At 36.8% G+C, this 18,571-nt stretch overlaps 1 protein-coding gene across 6 annotated transcripts in view; it reads right to left on the bottom strand.

Annotated features, from left to right (window-relative positions):
• Positions 1-229: 229 nt before the first annotated feature.
• The window catches only part of ADGRG6 (adhesion G protein-coupled receptor G6), a 111,122-nt gene continuing 92,780 nt past the window's right edge, over positions 230-18,571 (bottom strand). For 4 of the 6 annotated variants that reach the window (XM_018920017.3, XM_009095310.4, XM_018920015.3 and 1 more), the window contains 7 exons: positions 17,762-17,889; positions 16,196-16,464; positions 14,499-14,613; positions 13,190-13,473; positions 9,189-9,290; positions 7,103-7,255; positions 230-3,003 (listed from right to left, as the gene is read on the bottom strand). In XM_018920017.3, coding sequence (XP_018775562.1) covers positions 2,825-3,003; positions 7,103-7,255; positions 9,189-9,290; positions 13,190-13,473; positions 14,499-14,613; positions 16,196-16,464; positions 17,762-17,889 — 1,230 coding nt within the window. In that variant the 3' untranslated portion in view covers positions 230-2,824. Of the gene's footprint in view, positions 3,004-5,062; positions 5,110-6,288; positions 6,834-7,102; positions 7,256-9,188; positions 9,291-13,189; positions 13,474-14,498; positions 14,614-16,195; positions 16,465-17,761; positions 17,890-18,571 lie in introns of those variants that run through there. The other 2 variants (XM_018920018.3, XM_018920020.3) reach the window with 2 other exon arrangements.

Raw genomic sequence — 18,571 nt, 5'->3', positions numbered from 1 at the left:
TTTCAGGTCATTCACTGAATGTGGCATTGAGTAAATTACAAAAGGGGAAGGCATATTCCGAAAATGGGTTCTCCTGATGAGAAGGAGTTAGACTTGCACATTTATTTCCGACATTTTGGCTAGGCGTGTACCTGTCTCAAGTACTTAAAAACCCACAAGATTATTTTCCGGAGTTCCACGGTGTAATTTTTGCCATTAAACACGAAAAAGGAAAAGTAAAAGTCAACCATTCACTATTAAAAGACTTTAATTATTTGGAACACTAACATAAAAAATGTTTACTTGAAAACGTTTCTTTCCATTTTAGTCCATCTTCAAACCTGTTACACTATATTTCACTGACTAGTATCACAAATTACACTGACAAGTTTCCTCAAAGTTGCAAAAGATAGAGCTACAGTAAACTGTTTCACAAGTAATTTAGAAAAAACATATAAGAAATTATTCTTTCCCTCTTCTTCTATGATGAAGCAGAAACTTAGCATTAAAGTAACAAGAACAGTCATTATAGTGCTAAGTATATTTGACATACTTAACCTCACAAATAAATAAATATGTACAAGGGAGGTTACAGTATGTCAACTACAAAACAGAAAGCTTTACATTGTAGAATTGAGAGCATTCAAGAGCAGCTAAGTGACACAGACAGTTTAAGATTACTACATGGTAGTAAAAAAGAGAAAAAAGTCTTAATTCAGCAAAAATACAGGTAGATGTACATTAAACTGATAGGTTACAGCTCAGCTTCATTCAGGATACTGTGGGTTTTTTCTTATTTATATATTTTTCATCTGTTATGTTTTATTGATTCCTCATTTTTTCAGGAATGCTTGATTTTCCTTCTCTTCACTTTTGAACATCTTAATCAGGTAGAAATCTCACAGTAAGCTGCTATGTGAACACTATTGCCTACAGTAGTTAAGCAAGTGGGAATATAAAATATAAGTTCAGTAAATGCTTGTACATAATCTCTCTGTAAATTATTTCAATTATTAAAGATATCTGACAACACTCCTCCCTGTTATTAATTACAGTTTGAGTGAATGGGGCTGACTTTCATTCGTACACTTCCATTCATACACCACGAATGTATTTGCAGTTCTGAGACTGAGGTTTCCCTCAGGTCCGTGAAGTGACAGCAGTGTTCCTGGGTGGGATCCATCGCGACATCCTCCTCCCACCAGGTGTTTGCAGCCAGGGGAAATGTGCTGTTTGTGCGGTCACAGCATTAAATGATCTCTGCACATAGAAGCATGTGCAAAGAGCAGAGAAAGCACAAACCCACATCCCTAATCACTGAGCATCCACCTGCTTGGCAACCGAAAAATCAGCACAACTTTATGTTCTCTGAATTCAAATAATTAAATACATGGCTAAAAATATTTTCGTTAAAAAAAGGGATAATCTTAAAAATTAAAACCTTCATTAGGAGACATTCTCCTCTGAATGCAGTACTTGAAAAAACCTTTTATGTTTCAGCACATGCCTTCAGAAACATGTGCAGCTACAACTTTTATAAAGCTCGTCATGGGGTGAAACATGGTTCATGAGGAGAGATGCCGTTTTGGCACTCAAGGACACTTGCTAACATGTCACGCATTTATAGAGAGTAAAATAGAGAGTAAAACAAGTAAGCATCTTATGCTCTTGTCTGTTCTCTGCACACACACCCCACACCCCTCAGGGTCATTATGCATACAGTATAGCAATGTGAATATTGTCTGAATATTTAAACTCTGTTCATCCAACAACCTCAGTCACGTCATCCAACAGGGCAACAAAGGGATACTGATAATGTTATGTGCCCAGAAAGATGTTGTTTATTGATTTTTGGTAAACATGTTCCAGGTTATCCTAATGTTGCAATGCCATCTGATGGAGGTGTCTACACATATAGTATATGTGAAGTACAGAGACTGAGAAACTCATGGGTTTACAAAGAATTCATCTTACATTTAAATATTTAGACTTAAATTTTAGCACCGTCCAGTTTTTAGATTGTCTCTAGTATACGCTGTCATATTTACTGTGTGTATTATTATAAAAATATGTGTAGAGAGAGTTCTAGGTATGTATATATATATCTATATATAGTTGAATGCCTTTTTGTTATTTTGTTTTGTGAAAAAAGAATATTAAACACAAACTTGAGATGGAAGACACTGCATTTCATACATACCAATCAATAAATGCTGAAACACATCTCTGTGTAAACTGTTTTTCTATGTATATGGATACAAATTTGCCTGCATTTACAGCATATGCTGTTTTGGTGAGTAAGGTTTGCATGATCAGGTATATTTAGGCAAAAATGTTTTAAAATAACCCTTTAAGTGGTGGTAGGGTTTTATTCACTTATGAATAAAGAGCACTAGACATTTCAAGAAGCAAGACTCTAACAAGTGCCATAGGTAAAATCTGTATTTTTCAAAACAAAAGACCATCAGAAAACTGCTCAATAAAAGCTTGCCTGTACTGCATGACATGTCTGCTATTTTCTCCAGGAGTCAAGACTTGCTTCTGTTTGGATTATATTATTTAAAGTTAGGCTTGTGGCTCTTCAGTCTTAAAAGATTATAATTAGCTGTCCAGGCATCATGCTGGCTGGCACACATTTAAAAACAGCTCAATACCATGGTAAAAAAACTGTCGTTTTCCACAACAGTAAAACTTAAAAAAATCAGTCCTTAAGTGAAAGCTGTTTGCAGGAGAACACTATGAACTGGGAAAAAATAACTGAGCAGGTCATGTTTTATGACATTCAATATTCTCAATTCCAGGCAGACATTTTGTATTCCTTTGACTTAAAAAACCAGAAACGCAGTTAGAACTTTGTGCTGCGACTAAATGTGTCGGACATGATGATATTTTTATAGAAGCTGTCGGAGTGAGGATTGCAGTATCCTTTGACTTTGTCAATAACCTGGTGGACAGGGATGATTGATGTCTGTTCTCCATCCTCTTGGGCAAATTTGGAAGATGGCTTGTCAAGAAAAACATTCTCTAAGAGGAGGAAAAAGCAACAAGAAGTAGTTAGGGCCTCTTAAGCAAATTCACAGTTTAAAAGATGTGTCACTCCCACATTGATATGCCTTCAATTGCCACTACCACTGAACTAAATTACTGCCCTAAAATAAGTTTTTGGCTTGAGATTGCTTCTTCTAAATTCTTTTGAGATGTCTGGTTTTGTGGGCAGACCTTTCAGGTATCTCTTGAAATTATCCCTCTAATATTTTGCCTAAAGTGTTCCTGACTCCCATGACCTTTTAACATAATAATTTACTGCTGATGCTCTGAATCTTACAAACTAAAAATATTTTGATAGCACTTGGTCTCCATAAATGGCATCTCCACATAATAAAGTACTGTAGAATGACTGTGAACAGATTTAATTATTTCAACAGTGTATGCTTTGAGCTATGCACAGAGATAATATAATCTGTGCTGAATGTAGCAGAGGACGTCTTTCATCCTAAAGCAGATAGCCAGAGCCAAAACTTTGTGATTGCCTAGCCTCAACTTGTTTTTTTTCATAATGTGCAGGCTGAAAAATGTAAGAAGGCCTCTCTTTAGAGTCCATGATCTAGAGGTCAAGGGTGAAGCTGAAGAGGTAAAGAAGCAAGGCAATTCCCAGCAAGACTGGGAAAGACTGCTTCAGCGGCTCGCATTACTGCTGTTCAGAGAACGGTCAGTAGGTAGAGCTAACGTAGCGAGAAATGAGAAGGAGAGAGCTTGTCTCTCATTTTCTCAAGCATGCTGTGCTAACCGAGCTCTCTTTCTTATCTCTTCCACTGCAGTGAAGCTGGAATAAATTCCCTGAACCTGGGCAGGATCTGTACCCCTGCAAGCCAGCAGTAAGGTGGAGCACCCTGGGAAGAAATGTCTTCTACAAGTGATATTTTTGATGGTTGTTTACAAGACCTCAGTGAAGTCATCTCCTGAAATTCCCTGTTAAAGGATCATTTAAGAATTAAGCGTACTACTTGAACCATGATTTCATAAAAAACTTTTCTTAGAAATAAACCAACTAGAAATAAAAAGAAAAGTAACCCATCCCTGGAAAAGTCATGATACCAAGCCATAAAAGAGCACAAAGTGTTGCGAAGGAGAAATGGATTGCAGACAGAAAAATCAAAACAGTTTCACTCATTAAAACAGAAACAGGCATGTTGAGGCTTATCAGGATGATTTTTCAAAGCACGCAAGAATGTTCATGAATTGCAGTGAGTAACTCCATGTCCAATGGCAAATTTCTGAGTACTGAGAGCCTTTCAAATGTATGCATTTACTAACCAGTGGCTTCACATCTAAGTACAGGGTCAAAATAATATATCCCTGAAGTTTGAGCTGCATGACCAAATTCCCTGCAGAAATCGTCTTAAGTTCTAATCCACTGAAGTGTTACAGAGGATATTTAAGTACTTTCTACAGTTAGTTTGGTTTGGGTTTGTAGACAGCTGGGGCACAAGATGCCGTAGTGACCTCTTTTGTTCACCATGAGGGTCCACCCAATATTTGTGTTGGTGCATTCTGTGTTCAAGCAGCAGTTCATAGGCTGGCTTTCAGGCATATATAATTCACCATTAGGAGTAATTTTGGGTGCTAATTGATATAAAAATCTCAATGTCTAGAAGACTAATCCAGTAATGGCCACAGACCAAATATAAACATATTAAATTTTCTATAATAACTTTGATAAATACTAAAGAATCTTCTGGAACCCAATCAGATTGCTTTTGCTTTTTAATGTATGCTTCGTGTATGTGTAATTTCAGGATAATCTCCTTTCTCCATACTACTGCTCACATGTGTTAATTTCAGGACATTAATGTCTGTTTTCTAAAATGGTATCCTCTAAATGCTGTGTGCCCCATGCAGAGTGCAGACACCCAGAGTTTGAAGCATGCTTGTCCTTTGATTCAGCATCAGTGGTGCAAGATGTAATAGAAATAAGCAACATTTCTGATTAGCAAAATCCTCTGCGTCAATGAGGACATCATGCAAGAAGCATCCCTCCACCCTGTTCCAACCATGCATTCAACAAAAGCAATTCTCACTTTACCTGTAATGCTCCACCACTGATGAGGAAAGGGCCTTAGAAGACATTATCTACACCACAAACACATGAATGCTTGTGTCAATTCCAGGGAGCACATTATTACCATATCAACAAGACTTGCCAAGACATGTAGCTATGGCACTCTTTGCCTGCAATTTAGCTAAGTTGGCAAACTGAGAAGTTCAGCTGTATTAACAATCAGAATCTGAATATTTTTTATTACTTTTATTATTTTTACACATGAGAAGATATGTCAATATTTAAAAACCTAGTGTTATCAAAAATTCCCTTGGAGTATCACAATGATATGTGCATTTTGGAGACCAAAGTGAAACATATGAAAATTCCAAAAAATAAAAACAAAACTGTTGTATTCTCTTAATGTCCAAAACCCTTTCATATTAAAAACTTTGATTGCATTAAGAACTTCAGTCCGTTTTAGGAATAATTTATGCATTGGGTTAAGCTAGTAATTCTTGAAAAATATATATGAGCAAGTTTCTTTTAACTTTACTACTTCTAATCTGGAATAGTTTCTTTGTTTTAATTCAGGAACACCTTGCAAAAACTCCAGCACTAAGTCTTCTTAATTGATAGCCTGATATTAAAGATGCTGTTTGTGGAAGACTGCTGGCAGAAGTGTTCCTGCAGGGAAGAGATGAATGAACACGGCAGCTGGGTGCACTGCACACCGAAACTGACCTGGCAGCAGGGACAGGCAGCCCAGGGAGGCAGGCACCAGCCCTGTGCTCCCGATGCAGTTGTGAATAGCAGTCCTGAGAGCAAGTTCAGGTGCTATCAGTCATCAGGAATTTCTAAGACAGTTCTCATTTTTACTGTATTCAAAGCAGATGTACTTCCTGTATGTTCTTAATAAACAATAAAGTTTTAAACCCTTAAAATGCCTGATGCACAATCCCTCATGCTAATGGATGCACTGAATCTTGGTCAGTGAGAAAATAACAGTGTAATTAATTAAAAAAAAGGAGTGTTTGTGCCTAACTGAAACAGGTAATGATCATCAATTAAAATAATAGAGGGTATTTCCTGGAAACTGTGCCATGCTTCAAGAAAGGTGAGTGTCCCATCATAATGAGACACTGGGGGCTTAACAAAAATAATTAATACTTAAGAAACAACATAACTTTCCTTCTAGTGAAATCATCTACTTCATTTCTAAACATTTTTTTTCTGATAAATATTTTAAAACAAGTAAACACACCTTTGAGTTCAATATGTGCGCAGATTTTATTTCCACTATATTTATAAAAGAGTATTGTATAATAATGCTATGTGACTTTACACAGGACAAAAACATGCAGTCACAAAAACAGAGTAATAAAAAAAATCTGAACTATATAAGTGAATTTCTGAAATATTATCTCAGACACAACCAAACTTGCAAATCATTCCAGCTGTTCTCTTTCTTTGCTCCCTTAAAGTCTTCTTAAAACCAGCACATTTTCATGGTATGAGTGGAATACAGATGATGCCTTTTATTACATATACCATTGATATCTAAATAAATAAGCAGTAGATATGGCTATTTGTAGAAGGGCAAGACAATGCATACTCTGGGAACACAGTATCCATTTCCGAGTAGGCTCCATTTGTCGTTTTACCCATAAATGTTTTACAGTTAGATGAAAGGAGTTTAACCAAGACAATCAGCTGAGGACTTGGACTCTGAAGTCTTGATTCCTATTTCCAGCTGTACTGCCAGCTTTCATGTTACCTTGGGTGAAGAACGTCATCTCTCTGTGCTTTGGCTACCCTGTGTTTACAATAGATAATAAGCAAAATTTGCTTTCATCAAGCCTATTTCATTTAGTATGGGAACATATGGAGATCAGATCTATATATTGGATGTACTGCACTTTGGGTAATGGTTCTTATTAAACAGTAACATATATTTCAAAAATACTGGCACTATATGAACTGATGACATTTTCTCTCTTTAACCTAGGGGTAGACATGCTTGCTGTGCCTTTAACACAAACCTGTGTGCTCACAGATGCACTGGGCTGCAATGCAAGAACTCACCTGTATGGCTGTTTCGTTTGCAATACGTGTTCGTCGTAGATTTTGATTTGGATGTTAGGTAGGTTGAATTGGAGCCAATGGAACTAGAGGATAAGGATTTCCCAAGATTATCGGAACTCTTCTTTATAATATTGGTTGCTGTTTTGCTCCAATCTAAAAATGATTGAGAAGTTTTACATAAATAACTACTGTAATAAATGCCTAATTTATTCAATTATGATTATTTCAAATATTGGGTGCGTTTCTTAGTATTGCTTATAACAAATACTTTGTCCTTTTCCTGTTAGGTATCCTATTTGGTTCTTAAGAATGATAAAAGTATTCCAACTTGATTTACTCTACTAAAACAGTTGAAATTGGTGGCTCTAACATTCTAACAATAGTTTGTCTGGACAGCAGAACTGGAAGTATGACCTGGCTTTCCAAAATGCAGAAGAGAAGAGAAGCTCTGTAGCAGTATAGAGATACCAAACTTTCCTAACCTGAAGAGCAAAATCCAAAGGTGATAGGATCATTTACAATGACCTTTTCATCTGAGGGTTTGATCTGCAGCTGCTGCTGCAGAATATACTACATGCTAACAACTAGCTTGTTGTTTAGCATATTGGTGCACAATTTACGTAATAAAGTTTATTCAGTAGTTCACATTTAAAGAATTTTGTCCAAACCATTAACACAATAGGCTCCTATGCTGGAACAACTTCTAAAATTAAATTAAATAGCTAATACTAGTAAACTGAATGAAGAAAACCAACACTTAAAAACTTACCACAAGTGTCCCAATACCAGTAGAATAAAAGTATCTAACTACTTTTGTACCATGCAATTTGAGGTAAGTGCAGGCAGTTTCAATTTAGTCATCTTGTTGTTATTCACTGTACTTCAGTGAAATTCACAAAATGGAAGAGAAGCCCAAGCCAAAGACAAGTGGGCCACTTTAGTCTTGATTTAAATCAAGACAAATACTTTACAGTAAATTATTGCTAGAGTGTTTAGGTATGCAAGTTCACATTTGACTTCTATTTCACTGTTCTGCCTGAAAACAGTGTCAGGTTCATAGAGATTAAAACCAGCCCATGGAGATAAACTAGTTTATGCCAGACACAATGAAATCACATCATCTCTACCACTGAAATATTCAAATCTTTTATGTTTTTATTTCTACCATATTCATACCCACAAGCTGCCCAACAGCAGCATAAAAAAAAAAAAAAAGGAAATAATTTGATCCATCTGTGTTTTTCAGTTCAGGAGTTACAGAATAAATCACATGGAAACTGAACATATGAAACAATTTGGATGCCTGATCAGAATGAATATGATTTTCCTAGTTTGTATTAACCCTTTGAAATAATGAATGAAGTTTTCTTACCACAAAATGAAAGCTTACTATAGAAAGCAATGAGCTTATGTCACCTTACACCAGCTGTAGATTTGAACACTGGTCATTGAATAGAACCATATGAGAAAGAATTCTATGGTACAAAGCACCACCATATCAGACAGCAAAGGAAGAGCCAATTCCCTGAACAAAGCAGTTTCATGCCATCCAAGATGGCCAAAGGTGCAGGAAACTATAAGTGGCCCAAGCACTGGACTTTCCATGTGTCCAAACCAACATCTCTCCTTTCAGTCTGACTGTTGCAGATGAAGTTGAACTTCATTTTCAGAACCTAATCAGGCTTCTGTTAAAGGAATTTTCTATGTTTCTGAGTCTCTAATAGTCTCTGAATTCAATGGCAAAGGACAGGAAAGATTAAAAAGGCAAAGATAAAAGCTAAAGAAGTCATAATGTTTCTATGCAACTTTTTAGAATTGCTCCTACATCAGCTTAGCAGTCCACACAATTCAAAGTCAACAAACTTTATCATTATAGGAGAAAATGAGTATTCCTGGGTTTGGAATGACAGAAGTTTGAATCTCTGGATTTTTTAAATTTATTTTTAGGGTTTGATGGGCCTTCCAAAACCATCACCCACATCTCTGGTTTACCTTGTATTATATTAAAATAACATAGCAAGCTGTTTGCCTGGACTTTTAAAGACAACTGCAGCAGCTAACGAGGGGAGATGTGAACTGCCTTTACCTGAATTGTCTGCCAGTCGGAATCTGCCACAACAGAGATGTCTCCTCCACTGTTTCTGCACATTTTCTTTCATAGCACAATGGAATACAAATATAAACAAACCTGTGACAAAAGCAAATAAACAACAAATGAAGCATGTATTTATAAACAGATTAACTGAAATTTGTAATCAGAAGACTATGAAGTACAAACAAAACAAATCATCTTAATATTTTGTTATTGGTATCCATTTAAGAGGTATGGAAATTAACTAAAGTTTTCCCATCCTATAGTTGCCATGTAAGTGTCTGGAATATCAGAATACAGAGATTAGGATGCCTTTTATTAGCATTGTTGATTTAGCTCAGTGTTCATATTTTTCTTTCCTTTTTTTTTTTTTTTTTTTCTTAGAGGAAAATGATTGAAAGGTCTTTTCTTTGAAGCAAATGACTACTCTGCACCCAACAGGACTGCAAGAGAGGGACTGCAAAATAAATACCAACATTATTATATTAGCAAGGAGATATTTTATCTCCTGGATATGGTTCTGTATGTACAGAACTGTAGGCTGTATTCTTTTAAAACCAGACATCTTGTAAATGGCACTTAGGGGTATCCTAATGTAGTGGGTTGAGTGCTGGCCAAGTGCTGAAAAAACACACTTGGATTTATGTGCATCACATGCAACGCACTTGAATGATTATGAAAATGGTAAGAATATGCTCACAAGTTCTAATTAGGGGTCCAGCTCTTACTCCCAAAGAAAACAAACAGATTTTCATACTCAATTGTAGTAAACATGCTAAAGAATGTATTTGTGGGGTTGATTTTTCTTATGGCATTTTAGAGTTTTTATTTTCAAGAGAGGAGGTAAGCATCCTATCATGTGATAAGGTAGGTCTTAACAGGGCGTATGATATGCTTTCATTACCTACAGATGCACTTTGGAGCTAAATATAGTAGTTGGAAATGCTCCTGAATCTTCTCAGGCTGGCACTGGCTGTGGAATCTTTTGTTGTTCTGTGGCTTAGCCTATTTCTTGTTTTACTTGTGCTCTCTGTGAGAGAGCCAACCTGAGGATGAACACCTGACAGCAAAATGCTATTGCAAGATCCCTCATGATTTTATCTTAGATGTGAATGAATGCTGCATAATGTGGGCAAACATGGTCAAGTGGCTTCCTCTAAAACCATTCCTTTATGATGATCATGACTAGTTCTGTATACTAATGTCTACTGTGTTTCAGCTGTCAGAACACAATGGCAGGGTATAGCTTGGATTATAATGTTTTGGAGAATCAAATTATCTTCTCTCCTCCAAACTGCTGAGGCCTAATTTTGCACTAATGCATGTCATTGAACTGGACTTGTATTTGCTTATCAGTCCTGGCTGAGACCTCTGGAATCAGTTAACTTCAGGTAGGGGTTGGGTCATGAGACACAATCTCTCCAAAGTTTTTCAAGAGCTGATGGGGAAAAAAAGGAAAAGCACATTTTAAAAAGGTATGACCTAATGCATCTCAAATGTAACCTCTCTTGGATTATGGCTACTGTATTTGCACTTGGTAAAATATTTTTCTATCTGATTTGTTTAAAGCACAGAGCAAGTCCAATGCAACCACTATCAGCTCTTATAGGGCTGGAGATATGAAGTTAGTTTTGGTCCAAAGTTCTTCTTAGGGCTTTTACACAGTTTACAAACTTAGTAAATTGATGCTTAATTAAATTGCAGTGAATGTTCTGAATATTTAAAAAGAAAATGCATATTCCATAGTAATGCAAAACAAATGTACTGCATTAAATACTTTGCCTTTGCCCTGTCTGGGCTTGGTCTCCAGAATTTTTTTTCCTCTGTATTTCATTATTCATTAAGTTTACAATGTGCTTTTAGTAGTACAGCTTTGGTTTTGGTTCCCAGAGACAAATCAGATCCTAGGCTTGGTTCTAACTTGGCTCTGACTTGAAAGTATTTGGCTTGCCCAGGCATATATATAAAATGAGCAGCCAAAAAAGAAATGTTCCCATATTTTTTACTCTGAGCGTCAAGGAGAGAGCGTCAAGAATTTCCTTTGTAGATGAAACAGCAAAGTACAGTAACACTAACAGTTGCTGCAATTTGCTTTTTCATTGCCAGTGCACAGAAAACTGCTGCTGGAGGCTGCTGGTATGGCTTGAAATACTCATGCAGCTTTCAAGAACATGAGAGAGAACAGATGTATTTACCAACATCTCCATAATTAAGCTGCTAATACTGATGAGAGACTTGCCATATTGAAATGCTTTTTGCTGCTAGGGAATGCTTTCTGATACAGATTTGCCCCATTCCATCCCCTTACTGCTACATGAACAGTGCACCAGGTATATAGGATTTTAAACATCTTCTTCCTTTATTCTTTAGCTTTGCCTAGCTCTTTCTGACACAGCAAAAAGCACCTTCAGAGAGAAGATTTTTATCTTGTACTGCTTGATCTGACGTGCCTTAACATAGACTGCGACATCATTGCTACCACAATCCATGAAAATCTCATCACTCTTCTTTTTACATTTACTTCTCGACTTTTTCAGTTTCATCTTCTGACTTAACTGCGTTCCAAATATTCATCTTCCATTAAATAGTGCCATTACACCACTCAGGCAGTGTTGGTCAACCTTGTATGCACCCTGCACATACAAGCTTAATTAATTGCACTGGAAATTCTGGTTACAGAGAGCTTGTTCAATTTGACCCTTGGAAAGGTTTTCAGAATTTAAGTATTTTCTCATGTTCTTCCCATACTTCTGATCTCTCTAGGCCTGTCTGAATTTCTAACACAGACACAATGCTGTAAATACTTCATTATGCTGCTAGGGGAGTATCAGAATGTATCCTTTGGAAAAAACAGTCTCTAGTAAAAACACCACATCCAAATATTTTTTGTCATTTTGCTTAGCATTTTAGGTTGAAACTGACCCAAACAAAAACCGACAACATGATTCTCTTTCCATGAAAGCCCAATAAATCTTTCAGCACAGTAAATACATCTCAACTGTATCCGATAAAATCTGCACAGAGTGATATTAATTACTTTTTCCATAAAGAGAAGATATTTTGCTGACCCTAAGAAAAATTCTTTTTTATCTCAATATTTGTGTTGCATAACACATGTTCCTTCAATGACATTCTTGAGTTTGTTTTTTGGGATTTTTCTGGGTTTCCCCCCACCCCTGATAAATTTAATTTTTATGTCAATATGTGTGTGGCATAACATGTGCACTTCCAATGACCTCAGGGTTTTCTCTTCATTGCATATTTAGTTGTTCTTTATAGGTGGATAGGGCAAGCACTGGTAGAGAATTTTATGGCAATTGAGAATATGCAAATTTTAGCTTTGAGTTGAATTTTTATAAATATCAGCTATATCATTCTGTAATTTATAACTATGTGATTACAATTTACAGCATTCTTCAGAAAGACACGCTATGTTGGAAAAGTAAAATATTGAAAACTTGAGTAATGGAAAGAAAAATAAGCTGACTGTAACAGTCACTGGATTTTTCTTAAGCAAAGAATATCCCATATGTCTCTGCTATCTCTCCACACTGAGACAGGACTGAATTTTATTTTATGAGTTTCTCATGCCTTAATAAAATATTTATGAGTTTCACAGATTCCCTACATAAATAAAGTAAGGAAAAAAAGGCTTCCTATATTTGTTATAATCAGTGAAAGGAAATGCTGAAGGTCATATAGCATGTATCTCAACAGAGAACACTGCAGACTGTTAGCTGGGGAGAGCTCTATTTATAATATAGCTCATTTTATGGAAAAAGACATTGAAACCATAATTAATTTACATAAGATATTAAAACCACCTGTAGTTGGTGTTATTATTCCACATAAGGGGAAACTAATGATGGTTAAATATCAAAGGAAAACCTGGAGAGCCTGGATATGAGTTTCCTGGCCAAATCACTGGGCATAGTATGCTCCAGAACAAGAACAGATCAAATACTATTCATTCACAGAACAAAAATTCAGCTTACCTTGCAATGAATTGAAAATTGAGAAGAGGTACAGGAAAGCAAGAGTTAAGGGACCCCAGGCAAAAAAGGCAAAGCCCCATGTCATGCCCAGGAGGAAGGTCAGGCTGACCACGCTGCGGAGGTTCCTCAGGATCTCTTCCTTCAGGCTCCGGTTGGTTCTTTTCCCATTCCTCCCGCAGATTTGCACCATCACCACAATGAACATGGCAACATTCATTAGAAACATGATTCCAAAGTAGCCGGCACAAGTCACATAAAAGACAACTTCGTTCTTGATCCAGCAGCTGTAAAAAAATTAAAATAAAATAAAATATATTTTTGGTTAATGGAAACTCTCCTTCCATTAATCATACAACTAAAGGAAAATGAGGCAATTTCTGATACCACTGGTGCAGAAATATAGTGTAACATTAAATATTTGCTCATTTTCTGTTTGGAAACAGGATGAAGGCCAGAGGCATCTTAAGTGACTATGGCCTACACTATTAAAATATGAGAAATCTGAGGGCTGTATCACATTTTAGTTAAAACTAGTTGGAAAAAGTGGGAAGTGGTGGGAACTGCAATCCCACCATGAAAAATGCTCAGACTCAGTACATAAAAATTCACTGCTGTCATCTGTGTGAAGCACTGAGTGCTTTAGAAACAGGATGGGCAAACTTGGATCTTCACTGTCAAAATCTCAACTTTCTGCCACTGGAGCTAAGGAAGAACTTGAACATGACTGGAGAAGAAGCAAGACTTTTGAGGTAGCCATTTGACAGTCAGCCATATGAGAGCTCTAACTAATTCCTCTTGCAGCAAATGGCTTTAATGCTCAGCATGATACTATAATAAAAATTAAAAAATTAAAGTTTTATTAAAAAAAATTAAGGTTTTATCACAATGAGTCTTTGCCAGGCAAGAAAAAGAGCACTCGCATAAAAATTTTGGCATTTGGAGTTATTATCTGGACATCAAGAGAAGAACATAGAGGACTATTGAACTACATTGGCAAAAGGCTGCTTGATTTACAAAGGAAACTATTTTTATACAAATTCTTTCTTTGCTCTTACCTAGAAAATATACTTTTTACTTAAGACAAACCAAAACAAGTATTTTTAATTTATTTTCATGAAAAACTTTTGCAGAGGCATTTGTTCCTGGCATTGGGTAATGCAGATTTCCCTCCAATTTTTCTAACAGCCTTCTTCACATTACAGATTCTAATCATTCAGAGTTTTGCCCCATTTTGCTTGTTTAATGCACCATTGACTTTTCCAAAGCAACTAAAAATGCTAAATTTCAAGAGATCAAAAGAAATACTCACAAGTCATCTCCTCCTTGCCCGTTTGCATCTCTGCCATATAACTGTTTGCCATAAATATGACTTGCATTTGTGTTAGCACTTGCTAAAACTATTGCTATCACCAGAGCTGGCAAACCTGTAACACAAGAAAACTTGTGAGCTGTAAAATCTCCTAAACTTTCAAATTCACCAGGCTAAGCTGAATTACTGATGTCTCAATCCCTATTACTTTAGTGCACAGCATCTGAGAAAACTGAGAAGGTAGAAGGAAACAATTTTTCTAACAGTACAAATATATAGAACTATCAAAACAATTAACAGGCATTAATGAATAAGCCTTGTAATGTTCTGTAAGGTAGAAGAAGTTTAGTATGTGATAAGGAAATTAAAGTAAAATAATTACCTAAAGTAAAATAATATCCCTTAATTACCCAAAGTTAAATTTGCAGCTGCACACAAGCTCTCATTATATAGTGAAAAGATTAACAAATTATTGCAAAAATGAGATCTAGCAGAGGAATGGTATTAGGAATTTTTTGAGGGATTTTTTCATGCTACTATGAGTTCATAAAGTTGTGTAACTAGGGAACATGAACTTAAACCTGTAATTTCTCCACTGCTTCTCTCAACCACATTATATTACCTACATCATATTATATATCTTCTACACCACTGTACATATTATATGTGGTCCCCTTGCTTGTGTAAGGCAAACTATGTATTTCTTAATAAAAAAGCAGTGGGAGTATTTGGGAAAATAGACAACTATGCAGAAGAGAACTCTGCAGAAAGGTACAGCTCACACAAAAGAAATGCATGTTTCCTGATATGCCTTATTTACATGTCTTATCCTTGCTATAACAGAACAGATTCAAAGGGGAAGAGGTTAATTTGCTTTTCCGACCACTCAGTCCTTGTCCTCTGCTGAGGTTGCCAAAGAGGATGCTAGCTGCCAATGGAAAGACATCAATTACCAGCTGTACTGAGGTCAGTGCTCTAGCCGTAAGGTTAATGGCTTTGCATTGTGTTGTATGATTTCAAACACAATATGTGCATTCAGGGAGAAACCACAGATTCCTGATAGAGACAAAAATGAAGAATAAAAGTCTTGCTGCCTGAGCCTTGCAGTTATTTTTCAGTATTACTTTTTCCATTTCTGTCCTGCTGTGTACATTGCTTAGGGCAGCCAGGATCTCTTGGTGGTTTAAACACTGTGCTGAATCTCAGAAAATTTTGGTTGTTTCTGATTCCACAATAGGCTTTGTGCTTGTTGGCAAGAAAATTTAAGCTGAAATTTAAGTTTTTGAAAGTCAGTGCAAAACCTCCATAGGCTTTGCAGTAACTGCAAAAGTTTCTGCATTCATTGTGTGACACAGTTCTCCATCTCTGAAACAGCACTCACATTTCCCCTCTCCCACTCTGGCCTCTTTGGAAAATAAGACCAGTTTATCTGGTCTCTCCACTCATTCTGGGGCTGGGAGCTGCCCTGGGTGGGGAGTGCCAGTGAGTGTGTATTTACACAGAAGCACACTGGGGAACTCGGTGACAGAGAGAGCTGGCTGCGTGCCGGCACTGCTGCAGGCTGGGGAAGGAAACCACGCACTGATATAAATTCTACTCTGTATTTCTGATAGACAGCTTTTATAAAGCAGCATTTCCAAAAAGCATTTTATACAGCAGCGAACATCCAACGTAAACATTGCATCTACTGAACTCACCCCAGCCAATGATGCAAAACTTCAGTATATATCGCCTTATATATGTGTTGAACACCTTCACTAGAGCAATGTACATGTGAACAGCTTCCAGTCCCATCCATGTAAAGGTGGCCAGAAGAAAAAAGTGCAAAAGTGCAGCTACAGCTATGCAGAGGCCATCAATATCAAAGGATGCAATCCAGCCATCAAGCAAAAAAATCAGGTTAAGAAAGAGTAGGGCTGTGCTCAGATTCATCAGGATTTTGGATGGATAATCTCTTCGTAGCTTCCTAATGAGAGAAACACAGGTGCACGTGATTAACTTGCTGCAATCACACCAACCACCTCCTGCAGCTGGGCTTACCCCTTCACAAAATCAATAAAAGCACAAGGAACCCCCTCCAGCTGGCTTTGTGCATAAGACATAGTGCTGTATATTTCTGCGTGGGGTTGTTGAAGGTTTCAGCTGTGTGTGGTGGGGGTAAGTTACCAGCTCTTTGGGTCCATGATGAGCTAATTAGCTGCTGCAATATTTTAACAACTGATTCTTTTATTTAAAAAAAAACAACAAAAAAACCCTTTAAGTCAAATATAGACCAGTAGTTTTTATTTTAAATTAAAACAAAAAAAGTATAGCTGACCAGAAGATCATCTGTGATCTATTCACATGTAGCCTTATATGTTAGCTTAGTTTTTGGAATATATTGTCTAGTCCATGTAGTTTTCTGTTTGTTTTTAAATAGGATCTTAGGAAGACTGAAAAACATGTAATTTTTTAAACTGATCCCCACTGAAATGTGCGTAATGAGGGGCAGCAAAGAATTTCTACCAACTTGAACCAGAACACTATACCATAGGTAATGTAATAGGAATGCAATCACTGAAGATATTTAAAACTTGAAAAGTCCCTTCTTCAGCCCCCCTTCCCCCTCCTCTCCCCAGAAAAATTATCCTTCTTTAGCAGTTACTATGTCCTGCCCTCTTACTGGCATAATGCTTTCTTTGTGTTGACATGACTTCATTTTCTCTTTCAAATGTTCACAGAACTGTACCACTTCTAAATTTTTGCTTTCTCTTGAGTCACTTTTACACTTCAGCGGGACTTCTGTTGAAATTGTTGCAACACTTCAAATTTATTTTCATTTTATCTCTTCCCACCTCTCTCTATTGAACATAATTGCTCTAGCTGGAAATTTATCTTTTTAAATTTGGAACTTGTTATGCTCACATAGGCACGTTTTGGGGTTTTTTTTTAATAAAAAGCCTGTTTGGCAATTTTAAAATAATATCTATCTGTTCAAAATCTAGAGGATTCTGTCTTGCCAGAAGGAACATTTTGATACACATTCCCCTTATTCCCTGGTCTGAGCAGCACAACACATTAGAAACTGGAAGAAAGACTCTCAACTTATGTCCCCTTGAAAAAGTTTCCGCTTTACAGCGTTGTGACCCTGATTTTGCAGGTTTGATTTTTTTCAACCGTGGACTTCCCCTCCTAGGCAAATAAACCACACTAACCACGTAACTAACTTATTTTATTCTGCACAGGTACTTCTTTGTGATGTTCTGGACAGAATTAGTACTTACTCAAACGCAATGTATGTCAGAAGAGTTGCAGCTGAAAATATAGCAGATATTCCACAGCCTATGTAAGTGATAAAGGTCAGGACCTTGGTGTTCTGTGGGTCGATTTGCGTCACAGTTCTCTGCAGGTCCTGTGAGAGAAGGAAGAGGCATTGGCCATGGGCAGCACTTCTGCTGTGAGCTCAGCACTCTTTCTTGGTAATGGGTCAAGTGAAACCGAAAAGCACTCGGGCAGTACCACTGTGACCTTGACACTGGGGTTCATTTTTACTGCGTGTACTCGGTCTACAGTTGTTACACCTCTCACTTCCTTCCCACAGCCCTTCAAAACATTGTGCTGTAAGTATTATAGCTGCTGGGAACAGCAGAAAGAGCCTGGTTCTGATCCTTATAATTCAGTACTAGGAATTGAAATGTCCTTCTCTGGAAAAGTCCCCAGTGTCCAAACTTTTAATTCTGTTGCTTGCATACCACTCTTTCTCAGAAGATGTAAGATTTAGAAGAATATAACTTACAAGTATTCATACTGAAATGTGCAACATTGTAGGGAATTTCTGGCCTTTTTGTTATTTAAAGTCCATAGGAGCCAACGTAACTAATCACCTGCAGGTGAAACCAAGGGCAAGATATTGCATTTTGGATTTAGGGTCTGTTTTGATATAAAAACTATGGTTTTAAATATAATTGGTCAGAAAAGTAGCGATAAAGACAACAGAAAAAAATTTGGAAATGAAGCAGGAACATTCTAAGGATTTTCCTTTTTTTTCCCCCTGTCGAACTGTAACTGTCACATGGTACCATCTGAGAGTGAAT

This window comes from Serinus canaria, chromosome 3, assembly GCF_022539315.1.
Source record: "Serinus canaria isolate serCan28SL12 chromosome 3, serCan2020, whole genome shotgun sequence".
Lineage (NCBI taxonomy): Eukaryota > Metazoa > Chordata > Aves > Passeriformes > Fringillidae > Serinus > Serinus canaria.
This window is presented reverse-complemented; position numbering and strand designations above follow the sequence as displayed.